The sequence below is a fragment of the Molothrus aeneus genome, chromosome 13 (assembly GCF_037042795.1).
Source record: "Molothrus aeneus isolate 106 chromosome 13, BPBGC_Maene_1.0, whole genome shotgun sequence".
Classification (NCBI taxonomy): Eukaryota; Metazoa; Chordata; class Aves; order Passeriformes; family Icteridae; genus Molothrus; species Molothrus aeneus.
The window spans coordinates 12,760,244-12,782,540 of NC_089658.1; the positions used below are offsets into that span (position 1 = coordinate 12,760,244).

The 22,297-nt window shown below is 43.6% G+C and overlaps 1 protein-coding gene across 1 annotated transcript in view; it reads right to left on the reverse strand.

Moving 5' to 3' along the window:
• The window catches only part of ABHD2 (abhydrolase domain containing 2, acylglycerol lipase), a 36,787-nt gene extending 15,331 nt beyond the window's left edge, over positions 1–21,456 (reverse strand). Inside the window, exons 1-5 of the mRNA XM_066558672.1 lie at positions 21,399–21,456; positions 11,679–11,759; positions 10,688–10,888; positions 2,399–2,574; positions 1,319–1,486 (exon numbers count right to left, since the gene is read on the reverse strand). Coding sequence (XP_066414769.1) covers positions 1,319–1,486; positions 2,399–2,574; positions 10,688–10,881 — 538 coding nt within the window. The 5' untranslated portion in view covers positions 10,882–10,888; positions 11,679–11,759; positions 21,399–21,456. The remainder of the gene's footprint in view (positions 1–1,318; positions 1,487–2,398; positions 2,575–10,687; positions 10,889–11,678; positions 11,760–21,398) is intronic.
• Between the last annotated feature and the right edge of the window lie 841 nt (positions 21,457–22,297).

The following is a 22,297-nucleotide window of genomic DNA, read 5'->3' on the forward strand; positions in this document are numbered from 1 at the left end:
GGTAAAGTCTACTGGATTTGCTGGCACTTTACTTAAGAAGCAGCTCTCCCAAGTGATTTACTGTCTTACTCAAAGGAAGTGCTAGGCATTCTTTGCCCTTTCCAAGGCTATAAAGACTCAGAAAGGTATGTCTCAAGAGATGCACTACAGAATAACACCCTAAGGCCTAAAGCAAAGCTTCATGAAAGCAAACTCTTAACTTCTATCAAAACAGCAATTGCTTTAACATTAGAATTTAGTTTTCAAGACATGGTAGTCTTGCAGCCATAACAGCCCAGGGCCTCACTACAAATGAGGGTATTTGGTATTCCTGAAGCGTTTCCCAAAGAGGAGTATATTTAATAATTCTAAAACAAGCAACAAAGCATTATTATTTGCCTGCCAGACCTTGGCATCTCAAAGCACAGTATTTCTGTTTTGACAGTTTAACTGTTCAAGATAACTATTCTGTTAATCCAAAATCTAAGCAGTAGCTCAGCTAACTTTAAAAAATAAAGCCTAACACTAAAAAATAAAGCCTAAAGTCTGCTAAACACAGAATTGACAGGATACCTATAGATACTTACAGTAAAGAGGGAGATGAGGGCTCAAGAGAGCTCAGGAACAAGCAGATTAGGTCACAGCAAAGAGGCCCCATTTTACAAGGATCACATTACTCACCAAAAGGGCAATTAAGGCTGGAGTCACCCTTCACACAGTTTCAGATCATTTATTCCTTTTAATTTCTAGGTTAAGAAAGACTTCCTTATACTCAAGGTGAGAGCCATAATCATGGCAGTTAAGCACTACCCACTTCTGTAGTTTTACTGTCACATCCTGAACTTTTGCTGTTGTTGACTTGTGTTACATCCAAGAGCAAATCCTCACATGAACCCTCTAAGATATAAATGTACTTTCTGGATAGTCTGGTACAAGCTCCTCTCAGGCTGTATTTTACAAAGCCTGAGAAGTGGCATTTATCCTTCAGAGACATGTTTGTTTCACATTCCATCAAACTGGCAAATTCAGTATTGCTAAAATCATTTGAACAGGCTCTGGGTAGGCACAAAAGGGCTTTTTTCCCCAAAAGATTTCTTAGAAAAAACTGCCTCCTTGATGAGAATACATGTATAGGAGCTGGCAGAAGAGACAAAAGTGAATTTAGTATTAGCCTCCTCTCTTCCTACCATCTAAGTTCAGTTTAGTTCTTAAGAAACAGTACAAAACTGTTTTATCCCCACTGGGATACAGCAGTTCTGTTATTCTGGAGGAGGCTGATCAATCCCTAGAAGTTCCATGAGCCTGAAAATAAATTCCCCAGGTGCCATGAAGTACCTACCATAGGTGAACATCCGTGGTGAAGTGAGCTCAATGTTTGGCAGGGCTCCCAGGTGATTGAGCACAGCACATCTGTACCCATTTTTCTGGGCATAGTCAACAAAGGTGCGGATGTACTGCTTCTCACTGTGGTTAGCAATCCCGGGGCAGATCACCATCGTGACATCCTCTGTGCTCAGAGAGAGAGGGAAGTTAAGCAAATGTCACTTCATGCAAATTAAGAGAGTCAGAAGGTTTCCATTTCAGCTCCGTGGGAAACCACCCACCACAAGCAAGCTAGAATTCCTACTAGTCTGCCAAAAATCCCGGATGGGACAGGAGACCAGCAGCCCTAGTGCTTCAGATGTGAAAAAGTAATTCATGCTATGGGAGATGAACAGTTTTTAACTTCAGGGAAAGCTGTGCAAACAGTTCTCCAGGCACTGCCTAGAAACCTAGAGTACATTCTTCTGTCTGAAGGACATTTTTGATGTTACACATGTTCTGCCTTCTGACAGCCTGTTGTGACTGCAATGTGTGTGGAAGCTGTGGAGCCCAGCACTCCAAGGAGATTGATTATGTTATTTCCCCCTCATTTCCCCTCTAGAGCTGGGTGTAATGCAGATCTTCCAAATGCAGCTCTGCTAAGCACAGACATTCTGATCAGCTGACATTAACCATCATCTACTTTGTGGCTAATCTAATGATATTTGATCTGCTGACACCGTTCACTAGTTTAACAAGATATCATTTCATCAACCAAGAAAGTAATTGCTGTAATTCAAGTAAGCACAGTAAATTACATTCAGGATTATCATATGCACTTCAAATTAACTGTAACTCTCTTGTGCAAAGCTCCAACATTACCAGCTCTACTACTGAATTTTTATCTCATTAGAAAAGCACTGCTCACAGCAATAAAGATAACAGTAACTGTCCTAATGCTGCAGCATTGTACCATGAAGATCTCAACACCGACAGTTTTAAAAAAGAAATCTGCTTTTTCTGAGGGCCAAATGGGAGCCATAGGCATCTGTAGATGAGGGACAGAGCACAGAATCAAGGTTAGCAGCTAGATGCAGGCAGCAGCTGTTGGACTGACCTCCAGTGCAGTGCTCAGAGCGTGGCTCAAAGAGATCAAAGGTGGCTGTTGCTCCATCTGGCATGGTCAGGTACTTGCGATGTCCATTTGGATGTGGTGATCTCACTCTCCCCATTTTTCCATAAAGAGCTGTCTGGATATGTCCACTCTTTCCCCAGATGAGGGGTGGAATGTACCTGAAAGGCAGTAATTTAATTGCTTAGCCCTGCTGTGTTAACAAGCCCTTGAGAACATATCAGCACTCCCATAACAAATCTCACCAGCTCCCAAATAGAGCAACAAATATGGAATTGTTTCTGCTCTGACTCAGCTGGCAGCAGTGATCTTTGCAGCCTTACACAAGAGGAGAGACTGTGCTGAAAAATCAGCACTTATAGCAGCAGCAGGAGCCAAACCCCAGACATTCCCTACATTGAGATGTTAGAGGAATAAATGCTTCTCACTAAATACACAGAAGCCTTGTGCGTTGGTGAGATTGAGAGTGCATGTTGCCAACCAACCAAAGTGACCTCCAGAACTGTGCAGTGCTGTAAATCTGTTTTAATTGAAACACTGAAGCCTCCTGGGTTGAGCCACATGAACTTGTGTAAGCACTTGACTGTACAAGCCAGTGGCAGAAACAACAGGATTCACACCAAGTTCCAGAAAATGGAAAGCCCCAAGACTTGATAGCTGGGACCATTTTACACAGAACTGTTTTACTAAGTTAAGTAAAGAGCCCAGTACAGGTTGATTTTGCCTTTCAGAATTAGGTAAAAGTTGGGACAGAGTTAAGAGAATCGGTCAGAACTGACCAAACTCCATTGAGTAACAAATCCCTTTCAGTAAGAGGGGTGAGTCTACCAATTACTTATGCTTATCAAGGGTATATTTAAAGCTATGTGACAAAGCAGATTGTCTCTCTTTTCCTGGCTTACAGGGCCTCAAAAAAGATATGTGAGAATCACAGCTATGAGCTGGAAAGCATTAAAGGCTTAGTTATCAGATTTTTTTAGCACAAGCAGAACTGCAAGTGGTTTAACAGGAAACATACTGTGCCCTAGCACCACCACCATGTGGGTAAGTCACCTGGTCACTCAGCAAAGGAGACTGAGCCAATGCCTTGAAAAAGAGAGTTACATCAGCTCTGAACAGGAAAGGATGAATGATTTACTGTTGAGGAGAACAGCAGTCCCAAGGGACACACTTCCAATCAAAGCACTGTGCACAGACCAGGGTATCCAGAAGAAGCTTGAGAGCTTCTGACTTCACCTTGGATCCTGAGGGATTAGCAACACCCTCCCTGTTGTGTTTAGGGCTTCCTGCAATTATTCCTTTTGACTTTGAAAGAGCATATGAAGCAGAGATCGTGTTCTTCCCTGTTCACAAAAAACCTAGGCAGCTCAGCACACAAATTTACTACTTAAGCCCATAATCCACTAGAATGTGACAGAAACCCTACCTCTGTGCTCTGACACTCCCTCTTCATACAGCTGGACCTTTCCCCATGCCAGCTCTTATGTGTCATATCTGCAACTCTCTCCTCCCCCACACTCCTTAAAAATGCTTCCTATCAAATAAAGACTACTTAGGGTTGTTTAGCAAGACAAAAGCAGCAGTATGCCCTCTTTCTCCCCATTCTTTTCCCTCATCTATGAGGGGGACTTCTTACAGTCAAAGCAACATTCAAGGGCCAAGCTTCAGCATGAGTAATGTGCATGGCACTCTGATGAAGAGATTTGTAACTGCTACTGAGGCATTAGGTATATTTCTACTTTGCACTAGAAATAAGTTTTAGAGCAGCTGAAGCTCTGAAATACATGCAAGTGTTCAGGCAGAGGCTTTTTATCTCACCAGTCTTTTTGTTTAGGCCTATCAGCCTTTAAGGAACAGACTTGTGAGGCAAAATACATCCCTAAAGTACCCAGGCTCAGGAGACTGAACACCACAACACTTTAACAAGGAAAGGGAAGAAAGCTGCCCAGATAGTACAGATCTTGTATTATCAGTGGGAAAACTAAGACAGATTTGAATTTACCTTACCAGATTGATGCAAAGCCAAGCAGCTAGTAAAAACATTACTTCTGTTTACCAAGACAAGTTGCCAATCTAACCTACTACAAAACCCTGTGAAGCCTTTACAGTAAGAGTGATTCCTCTCTTTTACTGAATTCAGGTAAAATCTGTCCTCAGCTGAGGACAAGGTATCCTTATAATCTATAGCAGAATCAGACATATGATCTGCCTGGCACACTATTTCTGTTGACCCTCTGTTTTGCCAATGGGCAAATCTATTTTTGAAATCTTCATGTGACTTTTAAGTCTTTTGTTGAGACAAAGTCTACAAGTACTGAGCCTAATGGTGCAAGACTGCACGAGGCTGAAGGATGGGTGATCTTTTCACACAGGGTTTGTGTGGACTCTCAGCTTGCTTTAACCTACTCAAAGAAGAGAGCATGGAAAGAACTCCACAGTCCTGAAAGTGCAGGAGTCCTCACACTGGTGAGGGAGAAAACTTGCCAGGAATTGTGCAAAAGCCTTTACCCTCTGAAAGGACAGATCAGATAGATTTTATTTAAGCCTATTATGTGAAAAGCAGTTCCAGAGACATTCCTATCCTCAACCCAGCTGAAAAAACCTAACCACCCAGTGCTGATAGCAAGAGCTAGAACAGATTGTTTTGTAGTGAAGTCAACATTCCTCCTGGCAAACAGCTGAAAAAAGATGCTTCTCCAAAACAACCATCCTGCAGGCAGAAGAGCATGTACTCAGGGCATTGTTCCTGTGGTTTACCTAAAGAAAACAAGCTCAGCAGGATGCAACACAGGGAAACACAACCATGCAAACTGAGCAACTAAGTAGTAGTCAGTCTAAGGGGCATTTGAGTACTGCCCTTCACATTTTATGCTAAAACTATAATTACTGCTAAATTTAAGCATGTCCTCCAAACAAGGGCCCTTCACTCAAAAGCAGGTAGCTTTCCTCCAGCATTGATAACAAGTAGAAATGAGGGAAGCATTCAAGGACACAGCAGATTTTCAACTCCTTCCTCTCTGTCTGCTATAAACTGAAATGGTTCTGAAAAGCAGTGTACTGCAGAGATTACTCCAGCACAGCACAGAGATGGTTCAGCACATATTCCTCAGTGTCCTGTTCCAGAGAAGCTGCTCCCAGATGTACAAAAACCCAGGAACAAACACCATGTCCATAAGCAGCATTTCCACTGTTATGCAATAGTGGCTTATGGTGACAGGAGCTGAGCAGTGAACACCAGCCAGGACCTCTTGCCAAGGCCTCCACAGGAGGACAAGGACAGCATAACACAACAACCCAGACAAGCACATGCTGATAAAAAAATTCCAAGGGAAAAGTTGCGTTGTACCAAAAATGGAGATTTTTATGTCTGTGAACCAAAAATGGCTTCTGAGCTTTCTCCAAACACAAAAGCCTTTAACTGATTCATTTCCCTGTTTTGGTCAGTTGCAATAGATAGCAGGCACTCTGAATAAAGGCAAATATTTGAAGCAATTATGTCTTCCAGTAACCAGCCCTGTAGCTTCCAGTAACAGGACTCTGCAACAGAAGGCAGAGAGAACAGGCCTGGGGATGGCATTTACTCATTATGGAAGGTCACTTACATGGCCCAACAAGTACAGAGTTCACTACTCTAAGTGGCTAAGTGAATTCACAGGCAGTTACATAAATCTGCTCACCAATGCTAGTGCTTGAGCTCCAAACCTGCATTCCAGCTGTGCAGCACAGCCTCACATCTTGATAGGTGGCTGCCCACAGTGTTCAAGAGCAAGACAACTCCTAGGTTTTCCCAAAAAAATTTCTCCCGGCACTTTAATATTTAAAACAATTCCAGCATGTGATTGTAGATTAAGTTTAGTGGCTCTCAGGCAGTAGATTATAATTTTAAAGCACATACATAATCCAGTATGCAGGAATTTAGGAAAGCAGCAGCTGTATAAGCAGCTCACACAAAGCACATAAAAACTGTGCTATTTTTATTAGCAGGCATCAGCATTCAGGTCCTCAAAGATGTGAAGTGGAAGTTCAGCAACAGGCTTATTTCTGGTGCATTGCTTCATTTCATCTGAGGAGATTAACACTTTAAACATTAACTCTTACATGGCCTTTACGTGCACACTGGATACTGATGGTGAGAAAACAGTCTACAAATTGTCAATGTCAGGATATTTGAAGAACTTTTGCCTGCATTACAACAGGTAAGATTATTTTCCCCTTTACAGAGCAGTTTGGGGGTATTTAAAAAATGCTTTACAAAATCAAACTTTGAGCCTTGTCCTTTATTTGATGCTAGGGAATGCAAATTAAATTCCAATCAAGGAAACTCATATAAAAGTCTGCAGGGTTCAGCCCTCGACCCCAAATATGTAGAAAGCAGCTTTTTCTGCATCAGGTCAACTAGATTGCTCAACGTGATGAGGACGCAGCAAAAAAATTGCAACAAAAAAATTTAAGCAAGTTATGGAGCTTCTACATTCCCTGAGTCTCAAAAAAGAAACAAATGGAGTAGAAGTGTTTGTCTGCTGCCCACAGTACCTGTGTGAAGTCAGAACTATTTAAAAGTACTGACTGGCCCCTTGGCTAAACCACCTCCTTCACCCTTTAAGAAGCTTTTATTTAGCAAAGTGCCCATCACACCCCTCCTCCCCCACTAAAATACAAGAAGTATTTTAGTCAAAACAAGGCATGAGGATTTACAGCACTTAGAATCTCCCTTGCTGATAAGAGCTGGAGAACACAAGGCTGCTGCCAATGCCACAGCACCCAGCAAAAACTCAGACCCCCGAGGCTGCTTCCTCTGCAAGGTCAAAGCTTCAACTTACCAACAGGGAGCTGCCATTCTCCTCTACCTCTCAGCATGTTCACTTGCCAAAGCTTCAGGGGTAACACTGTTCTTCTAGTTTATTATTCTCCTGGAAGTGTTCCTCCCAGAGTAAAACACCTAGGAGTTGACAGGGATCAAACAAACACTGCTTGCTATTAGGGGGAAGAAAAGAGCACTGAAAAGCTTGAAGACAGCTTTTCTGACTACTCATCTCCTTGCATCTAAGAGAAAAGCAGTGACAGTGTAAAAGAGTCTTCTGGTACCAGGCAGCCTGCTCACCCAGCATAGGTTGGTGTGCAAACAAAGGATAAGAAGGATGTAGACTGGATCTTTGACAGTGTTTACTAACAGGTTTGACAGTCATTTGCCTCAATCTTTGAGGAGCTTGCCTTTATTGATGATAAAAAGTGTGCAGACAGCAAGGATAATTATTTTGGATACGGATGGCACGTGCCACATCTCTACAGAAATAAAGATACCCACACTTTGTTAGAATAAACTGTAAACAGCCAAAAATGTCTAGCCTAGTACAGCAAGCACTGGCCAAATTTACCCTCATGAATCAAAGAGCCAGCACTGCATTTCTACAGGAATAAGAGCAGATGAAGGACTTTCTGTACCCTTTTGAAAGGCAGGAAAAGGACACAGCTGCCACCAGCAGTTGGGCCCAAGTGCTCAAGGGCACCAATAGCTGTGCTGAATTGCAAGAGCTTCCTTATAAGAAGCAGCAATTTGAATGGAAGAGGGTCTGATTATGCTACTCTCCACTTGGTAAGCCACAGTACAGAGCTGGACAGGGTCAGAGCAATGGAAAAAGGGGTAAGAGGACATGAGCTCTAAGAAGACACATTCTCTTGCATCCCAATGTTTGGCAGATATGTAGAAAGTTTCTGGCAGTTTACAGAACTGTAAAAAACAGTACTAACATCCACAAGTACAAGGTACCTGGCACACAGCCATCTCAGGCAGTTTTACAATTCAAAGTTCTTAAATTATTCATCCACCACCACTTGGCTTACTGAATGACACCACGGTTACAATGCACTGAATTAGACCAGAGGTGAGGATTGTGCCATAAAGGGAAAATAAAGTCCAAAAGTGTTTACTCCAAGAATTTTTAAACACCTGCATAGATAGCAGAAATAAAGTTATTCTTTCTCCCTGCCAGCCTGTTTTTCATAGCAGTGCCCTCACTCCTTCCTCCCTTAGGCAGGAACTGAACAAACCAGGTCTGAAAGTCAGCTCACAGCTATGAACATTCCTCTGCACAGAAGAATTGGTCTTAAAACAGATTTGACAACAAACCCAGTACTAATATAACAGAAGGGATTGCTGGGCTACTTATTTTGCTTTCATGGTAGAATCTGAAAAGAGCTGCTTAATCAGCTTTCCTAACACTCTGAATAATTAGCAAGTAATCAAAGCCTTGCAAGATTTTTTGGTGGAGTACTGCACAAGCTGTTTTCACATAGCTTTTTCCTAATTATCCTACAAACAGTTTCATGCATAATTGCAGGAATTTAAATACATTTGTTCCCCTGTAGTCTCCAGGTGACTTTTATGCCTAAAGACAGGATTTCTTTGATTTTTTAAAAATTTCTATATTGGAAAAAAAGTTTGTGATAACATCACTGGAATAGTAAAAATAAATAATCACATATACATCTTAGAGCTGTCTTTGCTGTAAACCCTTTCAATACCCAACAGCAATTATACTCCCAACAGTCCTGTCTTCCTTAACAGAGATAGAGAGGTAAGAGGACTGAACAGCTACCTATTGACACATTTTGTTCTGGTTTGTTTCATCTGAGTTTGCTTCCTTTTGTCATGGTTGTCTTTCAGACAATATTTTGCCCAAGAACCAGGTATTGGAGATGACTGCTACAGTTTTCAGAGAAGCTGGCAAGCCTGAGCTCAGCTGATCCAGAGAAAGCAAACAAATCATACCTGCACACGACCAACAAAACACCAGGGTCCTGCAAGCAGCTCATCACTCTTGCAATTAATGCACAACAGATGCCTAAGTACTGCTGGACATGTTTTGCATTTTCACTCTTTTGGGAGTGCTTTGTTCTCCAACTGAAAGTCAATAATACAGCAGTGCTAGGAGCCTGTGCTGTGAGAACAGAGCTGAAATAGCAGGGAAATGGACTCTAAATTAGCTTACAATCCATTTCCAAAGACTAGCATGATACTAATACGCCTTCAAGGCTGGTAATCAGCTTCATGCTTGCTCTTTCAGTGACTAGGGACATGTCACACTGGAATGCAACACTGGGATGGCAACTGCCTGAAGTACCAAGTTACTCAAACCTCCTCAAGGTATTTTTTAGGAAAGAAATTGCTTTGCAGTTAAAGCAGTACACACAATCAAGAATCCAAACACATTTATGTTATCACTAACCTGGAGTACATCACAGAAACCTCTCTGGGTTCCAATTTCAACAGATAATGTTTTGTTTCCTCTAAAAGTTTACAGAGCCCATGGCCTAACATCTTAAACCTTATGTAATCAAGGCACTGAACACAGCACTGCTAAAAGCCTCTCATCTCCCCTAAAATGACTATCCTTAAGTCAGCTTGACTTTTGAGATCCAAAAGGAAAGTTCATGCAGCTGCACTCAGCACTTACTATATAATTGATGTACTTAGAGCTTCTAAATAGGACTTGCAAGTTTTCAAAGTGATTGCAGAAGAGAAATACTGTAATCAAAGTCCTTGTCCCTCCAAAGCCTCATGAAATTGTACTAAATGCTTGCTATTATTGGAGAATGTTCTTGGTGAAGCTGAGGGCAGCTGCACTGATTCTGGAGGTCTTGGAATGGAAGATCAGGGATCAGCCTGCTCAAATACACAGCTGACACAAGGTCAATTTGAAAGTGCATTCAACAGGCTTAGAGCTGGCCTTTGTGTCATTACTTTATTAAACTAGTTAGGGTGTGCTCTACCAGTAATAAATTTCATTAGTTTTCAATCAACTTGAAGTACTTCTGATAAGAGCAGGCACTTTAATAGCCAACCCTGTATTCATTATAAGGGCACTGACACACCATGAAAATGTTTCCTCCTGTGAGCCCCAACAGACTCCTTCCCTAATAAAAAGCAGTACAAGATCATGAACAAGTGCTAAGTGCATCCATCCCTCCCCCATTTGCACAGTGAGCTGTTGGTGCTGCTATAGTACAACATCAGCATACAGATGACATTCTGTATCTTCTTCTATAAAGATGGACAGTGATGACTTTTTCTATGCATCTGTTGAAGATTTCACACAACAAGGCTTGGTCAAATTCAGGTACCTGAGACAAAGAAATGCTAAAAAGATTTATTTTAGTAAGAGTATACCCTGACATTCATTTGAACCCAAGTCTATGAAACACATGAGGAGGAATGGATAAGTGCAGGTCTTCTTCCTATAATACAGGTCAGCATGGAAAAAATATACCACTTACTCTTTGGTCAGAAGTGGGCAGGATTTGAGTAGAAAGCGAGCCAAAGCAGAGTCCTGGTAAATGAGTTCAGGAGGGGCAGTGGGGCTTTTTAAATTCAAGCAGCGAACAATAACATACAGAACAGCAGCAACTGCAGCTAGCTTCACCCCATCAAACACTGCTGGCAGCTCAGAGGTTTCCAATATTGTACTCATTTTCAGCCTGCAGATAAAAAACAACATTAAAGCTTCTAGAAATACAGTGATGGATATGAATATCAACTGTCATGTTAAATATACAAGTAAATTTGTCAGTCAACACTGCCAGGAAATCCTACCATACCAACTTTTAAGTTGGAAGAAAATTTAGGTAGTATTGTTCTAAACACCCAGACCAACAGAAGAAAAACTGGATGATCAGCTGTGAAGGAGATTTATTCCTAATCAGTGCTGCCCTAGAACTGCACCAGTGTCTCAGGTGTCAGCAGCCAGTCAACACCTGCAGGATCTTGGCCAAGACTACCCAGGTCAAACAGAAGCTGGGTGAAAAGACAGGCTATAAAGGCACCTTGGCAGCTTTGGACAAGTGTTCCTTCACAGGTGTCCAAGCCAGACTTGAAAAGGAGCACCTGAAAGAACTACTGTGTCAGCTCCTCAGCCTGAGTCTTGCAGTTCCATGAGAACACTGGTACTAAATCCTGCCTGCACTTAAGATGGCCACTTTATGTACTGGCATTATCAGCATTTCTTTTTATTCACTGCAGTTCTGCAGCTGAAGGACTAGATGAATATCTAGTCTTTCAAGGGCTTCTGAGTAAAGGAACAGAAGCAAAGAAGTATAAAAAAATATATCCTTCCAGCTTGAAATCAAATTCTCAAAGTGATCCAGCTTATTTTGAACATACAGTTTAAACAGCTGGCTGCATTTACTGTTGAAAGGACAGGTTTTTCCCTGGGTCTTTCCTAAGTAACATGGGTAACCCAGGTAAGATAAGTGACAAGCCAAGTCTTACCAATTTCAATTTTCTTCAAGCTAGAAAAAATTGCCAGTCCTCAGCAGACTTGTCACCAATCCACGTGCTGCCTGAGCTACCCTGTGGGGGGAAAGCAAATTGATTATTACTCATCAAGCTGCATTTCTCAGATGGAAAGGATGAACACAAATTTATACAAAGGTCCCATCACAGACATGGCAAGCTATTTGTGTAGTCAGTCATAACCAACTCTGATCCATCTGCACCTGAAATCCATTGCCAGTGGACAGATTCCAGACTAGATCACTTGCCTACAGTGTATTAACTCATCTGCAATGTGCAAATGCAACTTCATGAGCAGAGAGACTCCATCTCTGCAAGACAGTGAGACATTGTACTCACAAAACCTACCAAATCTCTTCCTATTTAAAGCACTAGGATTAACAGGATACTCTTCTCAACTTTGCAATATCTACAATGTTACTGAAGTGTGAAGCCAGTCTGAAAGAAGTTTCTGCTACTTTTATTCAGGCTTAGCAAGGCAGCTCACTCCTACAGATGGAACCTTGTAAACAGTCTCCGCTTGTTCCCACACTTGCTTTTTGAGATGTTACAATATATCACACTTCAACGCAGAGGGAGCCACAGGAGGCTCAGACACAGCCACCTAATTAACACCAGTGCACATGCAAGAAGGCTTGTTACAAGAATTTGATGATGCCAATAAAAGAGAAAGCTTTCAGCCTGTGCCCATACAAGTGTAAGCAATACTTGCCATTAGAACTGCCTTCCCACAGGCACAACAAATCGATGGGGACTCGGGGCTTCCAGGAAAAGCTCCAGAACTGTCTGCTCTCTACCACAGCTGCTGCTTCCAAATGGAAAAACACTACCAGGACAGACCATACCAAAGCCTAACTCTCCTTTATAGCAGGAGTAAAGAGCCTCAGAAGTACTTTCTGTACTCAGTGTAGCTACATCAAAACCCCTTGGAAGAAAACACGTGTGACATCAGCTATTGACTAACAGCATGCTGGAAAGCTTCAAGTTTCTGCCACCACAACCATCTGCACAGCAAAACAGAATGAGGGAAGCAGAGACATTTAATCTTGGACAACTCTTCAGCTTTTCCAGGTCTGAGCAGCACAGTAGAAGTGAGAAGATGGGCCACAAAAAGCCTTCTATTCTTCTGCTCAGAAGATTGCACGGGCATCATGAGAGGAGTTCCAGCACGATGTTTAGCTGCAGGATGTTATCTCGTATCTGCTTGGTAAGATTTCACCAACACTACCATCAGTTCTGTAGGAGACAGCAGGCAAACTACAGCAATGGCTTCACCAGGGAAGGTACAACTGGCTGAAGAGCAGACCAGGTTCCTGAACTCAAGGACAATCATGTGCCCAAGCAAATGTCTCTCATACCAAACTCCCAGAAGTTCTGTTGACATCTTCCTATCATTGTTTTATTCAGAAAATTAAGAGGCACTAATGTCTGAGACCATCCTGACACCTGGATTTTAAGCGAGCTTGCTGTTTACAACTTTCACCTTAGTGAATTTTTAAAAATAAAACTGAGCACAATTAGTCATTAGGATTTTGTACTAGTGACTCAGTCTAATTAACCCAACTAAACCATATCTTCCTGAGAATGTTCTCTCCCATATAATCTCCAGAAGACAAACACACCACATCTTTTCTGATACCTTTATATCTCATGTTAGCCTGTCACTCCCTTAAAACAGCATACAAGCTTGCCATTATGCTTTCAGAAAAATCAGCTGTTGGTAGGCAGGATTATGTTTGACACTTATGAACTAGTATTTTCCATTTTAGACAGTCTAAAACACACATTCACAGAACTTACGCCACAAACATGTGCTAGGGGTTTATGTATTTGTCAAAATCTTTACCCAAAAGCTCAGATCAGCCTGTAGATGTAACACAAAGCTGGCACTGCTTCAATTGCACAGCTTTCTGCAGTGATTATTTAAGCAGTGGATGCAGTCCATGAAGACTCCATGCTCTGTGGATTCAGCTGTGTCACTTGAGGCACTTGCTCTAAAGCCTGGTATTTCTGAAGACCTAAACACACCTGTCTCAGCCAGGGCAGAGTCAAACTCTAAAATTTTAAGGGTTTAGCTTACTAAAATGGATTTGAGCTTTGCCTCTAATCACCTAGGACAAACATCTCCCTCTTTAACCAGCTGGGATGAGGTCACCTTGCTTCTGTTTTGTTAAACCCTTTTTGCAATGACCCAATAAATTTGTCTGTTTAAACAAAAAAGATAGATAACCACAGGGTTGAGCCAGACAAATGTTAATCTAGAATCTCCTCTAACTAGGTCAGCATTAATCTAAATGGACAGACATTTGGCTTTTTCCATATACAAAACATTGGATTCACTGCTGGCAGGCTAGGCAAAATTACCAAAAAGCACACCACTGGAAGCAATCTAGCCTGTCCATCCATCAAAGCATTTGAAATTAAGGAACCCAAGGAAGTTGAAGCTCTTGGCCCCAAGCATGTTATTGCAGAATTCTTTTTTTCTTTCTTTTTTAATCACTTACAGGCATGACAGCCCCAAAGACCTGCAGGCCTCTCAAGCAATGTTGTTAAATCCCAATTTTAACTGAGGGATAACTTTAAAATCAATCAATCACTGGACAGCAAGTGCTGGATTTGTGGTCTTTTCATTTGCCCTTTCATCACAAGAAGCTGAAAATCATGTTACAGGAAACATTTCAGCATTACTGTTAGCAGAGTGCACTTCATCTGTCTAAGTATAATGAGAAAAAAAATCCCAAGTCTCACCCTTTCCAGACAGAAACAGACACAAGTACAACAAAAGCCAGCAGAGCTACAGCAAATTCTTTATGTGGCCTTTCAAAAACACTGGGTTTTTGGGAAATCCATCATCAAAATATTTACTTGTTCAGTAAGTGAATTCATAACTATCAACAAATCCAAAACCCGTACACATTTCAGTTTCTGGTTTCCTGTGGAGAGGAAACTTCCAGAGACAGAAGTCACTGTGACTCAACAGGGCACGCACAGGATTTGGTAGCTACCAAGCTTTACAGCTCCTCCACCCACGAAAGCAGAGTCTGACTCTTCATACTGGAAAGGCAACACTAAAAAAGCAAAGATATTAAAGGGAGCCATTCCCACAGGATCCTCCCTCCTTTTAACAAGCCATTGAAAGCCTGGCAGACTCATTTATTTCACTGAGGCATTAGAAATGCTTGGGGCTAATGCAAGGATGCAGTTTTATGGAACACAAAGAGCAAAGGGGCTGCACGAACGAGATATGCTATTCTCCATTACATGGCCTGAAGAATCTTGAAGGAATGCCATTTCCAGGAAGGGCAGCTTGGTACAAAAGCCTCATGGATGCCTCCCCACCCCTCAGCATTCTGGCTGACTGATGCTCTCAGAGCTCAGCTGGACACCACAACACTGCAAACATGCCTGGCCAGCAGTGAGTCTTTAACAATTCCCTTTCCTATTCAGTTACAGCTTACCAAGCAGAGCAATACTCTTACCCACCAGGACTCAGAAGAGCCAGATAGGCCATTTCTGACAGTTTTAAGCAGGCAGACTTTGTTAACTAACATATCAGATGTTTCCCGGACTGGTTTCATATATTTTAGCATCTGTTTGGGAATAAAACTTTGAAAACAAGTATATCAGACAAGAGGAAAGCAAACCCACCCTACTTTAAAGAGTTGTGCCTAGGCAGACTGGGATCAGAAATAAGGTGGGGTTTTTTCCCACCTTTTTAAGGAGGAAGGATGAAGTTAGTTCTTTATGGAATGTTTCCAGGAAATTAACATCTTTAACATCAGCCAAAGCTAATGACTTTTCTGAAAGATACACTGCAAAACCAGAAGGTACAGGCTTGTCACTACCAGGTAGGATATTGAGATCCTCATTATGGGCAAAGGAACTTCATTAAGTAAAGGGTAAAACGTAGAGCCCTGCATAGTTTTTAAAACAAAGACAAATTTAATGCCAGCATATTACTCAAATGTCACTCCAGGAAGTGCACAGAAGTGTCACACTGCTGAGCTTTCAGCAGTTTAAATGCAGAGGATGATGTTTAGAGACCATCCAGATGAAGATGAAAACACTCGAGGAAGGCTCTGAAGCATGTGTCCTGATGGGAAAGGCTGCCAGACTAAACACTGGAGGACAAGCTACACAAGTACAGAACCTGTGTAAGAGGACTCATGAGGAAAGGCTCAAGCTTTATTGCACAGTTCCATATCCTTTTACCCAGCAGCTCTATAAAAAGTGCCTTTGTTTTCATGGCAAAATGTTAAGTCTAAACTGCTTTGTTCCCTGAAAATTACACAGGCACAAGTATTTTAGGGCCACACCAATACTATGCCTCATCAGCTTATGCACAAAAACCAAGTCATAACACCACTTATCTAGAGACTGGCATCTATCCAGCCCAAGCTCACCCAGTGCAGAACCTCCCATTACCTTCAGTGTGGCTCAGAGAACACGTCAGAAGCAAATGCTGAGATCTTGATGCATCACTCAGTACTTCTGGCCATTTAAAAGAGCCAGCTAAGTCTCAGAGCACAGAGGGTATGATTAAGAATTAGCTGAGCACTTAAGTGCCTTAAGTTTAGGGTTAGATGTGGCCATGAGAGATAAAGTGCAGTCCCCAGGAGTTTGGCAAAGCCCACCACACGTTTGTTGTCCAACATGTGACAGATTTTTTTCTGCAAAATAAAGAGGGCACACTGACATGCCCCATCATAAGGATGTTTAAAGAACACTATTTGGACAGCCTTTTGAAGTCCTCAGTGCAAATCCCTCCCTGGGCCAGGGCCATACCCAGGTCAGGATTTGGCTGGTTGGCAAATACAGAAACCAACAAGTATTGTTTACACCCTGCTCTGAAAAAAAATTCTTGGCTGGTGCCTTCATTGGAACTTGACCTTTTCATCAGTTACAAACTTGGCTCACACTAAATTCAGAGGTACTGTGAGGTTACAGGGATAAAGTTCATAGCACAAGGAACCATCAGCACAGTCAGAAAGACAGGTGCCTTGAACTAGAGCTTTTTACCTGGCCCTTGAGGAGTTCTACACCTTCAGAGCAAAAATCAAGCATCTCAGAGGGCTGGGTGTACAGCCCAAGGCAGGTTGCTAAAAAAACGCACCCAAGAATAAATCTACAGCCAAGAGGGCCAAAGGCTCTTTAGCACTCTCACTTCTCCAAGAATGTTAATTTGCAGTCAAATGAGCCTTGATATTCACTTCCTCCTAACTACAGGAACTGCCTTTGTTTCCCCACAATATCATCTTAACTAATCAGAAATAGTTCTATTTCAGGACAGGGAGCTTTTATACATTAGCTAAGGTTGCTATGTAGAGTCCTTGTTACATCACCTTATCCTGGTTCCTGTTTGTGTCAAATGGATTGAAAACCTCTGCATTAGCTTTTATTGCACACACCTCATGAACATGATTAAACCAAGACAGGAGCAGACACTGACTTCACAGAAATCAATTAATTGCAGTAGTCAAATAATTACATTTGCTCAAATAACATGAACCTTTCCTTTAAGATAAGGTGCAGAGACTTGGGACTGTCTCTCCAACCACTACCTTATGTAACTACAGGTCCTTGAAGAGGTCAAGATAACTTCTAGGTACAGAGAGAAATGTTGGTAAACACCTTTGCAGAGTTTACAGCATTAGCAGGTGTCCCTTGCCTACCACATAACTATGCCAGGGAGCAGCATTAAGCTCCAGGGAAGAAATGGAGTAAACAGACTGTAGAGAACCCAACAAACCATGCTCAGTAGCTGAGGGAATGCTGCTGGAATCAAGCCACAGAGAGCTAAGTGAGCTAATAAAAACTGCATTATAGACCAACTCTTCTCAAGGAAGTCTGCTCTATTCCTTCATTATATTTTGAAGCATCACATTGTTAAAGCCTCATTTATCCTCTGACTGCAACCCCTCCATTCCCACACTGCCACAGGGCTCAGATGAATATACTGGAGGAACAGCTCAAAATCCAAACACATCACAGCTGTTTGCTCAGCTAGAGGGCTGAGTAAGTGGGGAACATGGTCCACACACAGCAGGGAGAGCCCACCTATAACAAATCACAACACAGGTAAGAGAACTTTACTTGAGAACAGTCCAGTTCAAGCAACCTGAAAACAAAAAATTGAACAGGATGAAAAGCTGAGGTGCTGTTTCACTGAGGTCTTTAAACATCTTGCTTACTTTGTTCCCCTGAAGAGCAGCTCCTCTCCACAGGGGAGCAGAAGATTTGCAGAGTCATTCTCTCACAGCCTGCCCATGACAGATAGAAGGCTTGCACTAGAGGAGTAACGTAATTCACACAAGAAACATTGAAATTGAAGCAAAAACGTTTCAGGACAGAAGAACTATACGTAAAGAGACAGGGGCTGACCAACACACAGCTACCACCACTGCTGAATACTCAGGTTCTCCCAGACTGCAACTAAAATAGAGCTTTTAGAGCAAACAGCAGTCACCAGCAATTCAACGTGCAAAGAGCTACATGGCCCTCTCTCCTGCTGAACCAGAGTGACAGGCTAGGGGTATTACAGGCTCATGTTTTAGGACATTTTGTCCTTACCTCTTACAAGGAGGTTCACTGTAAATGACTGTGCATGTGCTTATTTCACTTAGTACAACCCTTCATATTCACATATGCTCAACCAACACTTCACAGAACTGGGTGTTCCAGATAAGAGAGCCAGGCTTGAATCCCCTCTGCACAAGCTTTTTGGAACCTGCAGCTCTATACAAAAGCATCTTTGAGGATGCTTTGAGGTAAGTTTAGAAGCAGGACAAGCTACTCTCAGCAGCAGTCAGGCTCTTCCTATGAGGAGTCTGTACTATACTTTTTGAGTACTTGATGCCCTGAATAGGGCTGTAGCTCAGTTACCTGCAAATAAGACATGAGACATTTCAGAAAAGTTTGGTGTTTCCAGGAGCTCAACCCATATGAGCAGAGGAAGTTGTCAATGTAATTTGTTTTTGTCAGACTGAACCCATGATAAGAAGAAATGAAAATATTACTCAACTGCAGACAGAGTAATAGGCAACTGTACTGGTTGGTCAGTCTAGAGATACAGATAAAAATCTGTTCTCTGCCAAGCCTGGCACTGCCTTCCACTGCCATTACCTCTAAGAACTCAATGACGTTTCAAGCACCTGGTTTGTACTGAACTGCTGTGCAAAGCATTTTCAATTACTGCTGCCTGATACTGGCAGAGTAAGGCTGGCAGTCAGAGACAATCTTTATTATTAAGTCAGCTGAGGGAGCTGGAGGAAAGAGAAGCCCTTGGATGTAGAAGCCTTGCTAGAGCCAGAAAAGGCCAAGACAGCTGCCCCACAGGACACCATCAGTGCCACCCCTGTATGCTGGGCAAGGGGGACTTTGCTTCTCCACAAGAAGGGCAGTGTGCCCTTGCACACTGAAATTAAATCAACTGAAATTCAATCAATCAGCTGAGTTTGATCAGATGTTTAACTGCGTGTGAGCTTAAACTTTGCAAGATATATAGGCAGAAGAAGGGTAAATACTTGCACAGAAGATCAATTAATCTACAGCACATTAAGAACAGCAATTCAGAGCTGTAACACATCATGAAACACTCTTCCAGAGAAATTCAGAACTGCAGATGAAGACTCCAAAGTACTAACAAACCATGATTGCTTAGGCTTTTGCTGAAAAGTCCAAGTGACCAGTTTTAGGCTGGTCTTTGCACCTTTCAGTAGGAATTACAAGCAGCCAAGAACCCAGCACTTGCACTCCTACCAGAAAAATCCTGTTCTTGGTTAGCTTAATCCAAGTTCTGGTACTGCCAGAGCTGGCAGTGTGAAAGTCTGGATGAAGAGGCAAGGGATATGGAAGAAGAAAGGTAACAAGACACTGTAAATCCAGTAGCACCCAGGCATTTCACTGCTCTAAAGCAACCATTTCCTATCCTACACCAAATCCCTTCTGGAATATAACTGGAACTTAGAAAACATTTTCATGTGCCTGTGTCAAGGTCAAACAGTGTTATTTTGCCATCTTTCCTTCCCAATACTATTCTTTCAATGTGTTAATCTCTGAGTTTTCACATGGCAGGTTTAATAAAGCAGCTTTATGAAACACTAAGAGCTTAAGCTGCTATTCACTCTCTGAATAGAGAAATACATCTTTTAAAGGAAGAGAAGAACAAGTTAATTTTTAAGTTTCTTTAGAAACAATTCTGCAAGATAGAAGGTTTTATCCACAACCTCCACATCTCTTCCACACCTAAAAAAAATTGTCTGGCACAATCTTAGGTCAGCCTCATCTTTTGTGCAGCTAATTCACTCAGTAACACAGAGGACCTCCCATCCAAAAGCACTATTTTTAAGACTAAGACAGGAGAGTGGAAGAACTCAAGCATTAGCTTTTATTTCTTATTTCATATCCTTCTTGACTTTGAGACCAAAATAAGCAATGTCTAGAATAAGAAGAATGGCTGGATGTCCTCTGATCTAAGAAGAGGCAAGAGAAGCTATTGAAACTTCTCTTGTGATATGAGAACTAAGCAAGCACCTTAGAGAGACGGTGACTCATGAAAGATAAGAGAGCAACCCAAGACAAAACTCCCTGCACAGGAAATACACATTATCAAAGAAAGCCTAAAAGCAAGATATCACAAATACAAACAACCGAATGCTCTATGGATACCACATCAGCAGGGACTAGAACATGTCATCCTAAGCAATATCACGAACATGGCTGAGCATGATAATAATTGATAAATGAGGCATGGAAGACGAACACACTGTACCAGTTAGCTGACTAACAAGCCAGGAACATTTGTTACAGAAAGACACACCAGTGCTGTGAAAGCCAAAAAGCAATCTAAGAGGCTGACAGGAACCTTTATACTTGCCAGACCAGTGACAATTGTTCATCAACAATAAGAGGAAGCTGCTAGGAATTCTCTGAGGGAACCAACATGAGACTGAAAGTACAGAATGCAATCCCTCCAGCCACAACTGCGTTGATAAAGCTGCTCCTGACATAACTCTGCAATCAAGTTAGCATCAGGTGAGACATCTCAGCAGCTGTAACTCATCAATTGTGATAGACACATCGACACTTCCTGTGCTGCAGGAGATGCACAAGTTATACCTGAATGTGAGGGATGGGGCAGAGTCCCATCATACAGAGTAACAAACAGCAGGCAACAAAACGAATTCTGAAGCTGATGCAAGATGCTGGTAGCAGGGTCAGGACCTTGGAGCGGGAGCCCCAGGGAAGAGCATTGTTTATCGGGAGCAGAATGGCCAGACAGGGGCACAATCCCCAGGCTCTCATTCACGCAGGACCATTCTCCGCTCCGCGCCCAGCTCCGATCGCATCCCTCCCCTCCCTACGAGCCCCGGGATGCGCTGCTCCCAGCGCAGCCCCTGCCCCTCACAGCCCCGCACCCCAGGCAGCCACGGAGAAAGCTGTCACCGCACCGCCACCCCCAGAGCTCCCAGCGTCGGGGAGAACCGCGAGGGGCCCGGGCCCTGACCGCCACAGCTCCACTGAGGAGCATCCCCATCGCCCCCCGGGCAACAAACACGCGAGGCCAGGCGTGCACACAGTGGGCAGGGACCGACCCGGCCGCGGGGCAGCCCCCCAGGCGTGCCGAGAGGAACGGAAAGGAGGTTCACCCGTTCCCAGGACCCTGCGGGAAGGCGCTGCCGGGCGCCCCCTCCTCACCTGCAGCCCCGGCCGGGCACGAGAGCCCCGCGCGCTCCTGCCACCGCTCCCGCCCGTCTGCCCCGGGCCCGCCGCCCGCTGCCCTTTACCGGCCGCCCTCGCCTTCCCATTGGCCACCGCCGCGCCGCTTCCGCCCAGGCCCTCGCGTGGATTAGTCAGAATGCGAGCTGGGGGCGGGCGCTCCATCACTGACGCGCGGGTGCCATTGGCTAGAGGAGAGCGGGGGGCGGGACACTGTGGGCCCAATGGCTCGGGCATCTGTCAGTCAGGCGGAGGACGGTGATTGGCGGCGTCGGCAGCCTGGGGGCGGGCTTATGGGCAGCGGAGGTGCCAGCGGTGCCGCGGCCATGACAGAGCGGGGCCTGAGGGCACAGGGGATTGTGAGGGGTGGGGCAGCCTCAGCCTTCTCTTCAGCTATATTTTCAGTATACTGCTGCTTCCTGCTGCCACAGTTACCGCCCGTGGTGTGGGGGACGCGGCCTGGGGAGAGGCTCTAGCTGCAGGACACGGTTGCTCCTCAGTGCCATGGAGCTCAGTGGCCGTGAGGACCAAAGATCCCTCCAGGCTGCCGATAAGCCGTGTGGTGTACCCGGCGCTGGTTTACATAATACTGCGCCTTTTACAAACAGTACCTTTAGCCTTAGGAATGGTGGCTGGGCCCTCAGCACGCTGGGTTTGTTTATCGTGGGCCCAGCTCTGGGTGGCGAGCGCTGGGAGCAGCCTTGGGCTGTGCTGGCAATGGTGAAGGCTCTGCCCTGGCCCCTCAGAGTGCTCAGCACTGTCCCACCAAGTGGGGTGTGTGACTGGGACAGCAAAATCCACTCTGAGGCAGATGGACCCTGCCCCATCTGAAAGGCACTGCGAGGAAAATAAATTATAAGATAAAAAACTGTCCCTGA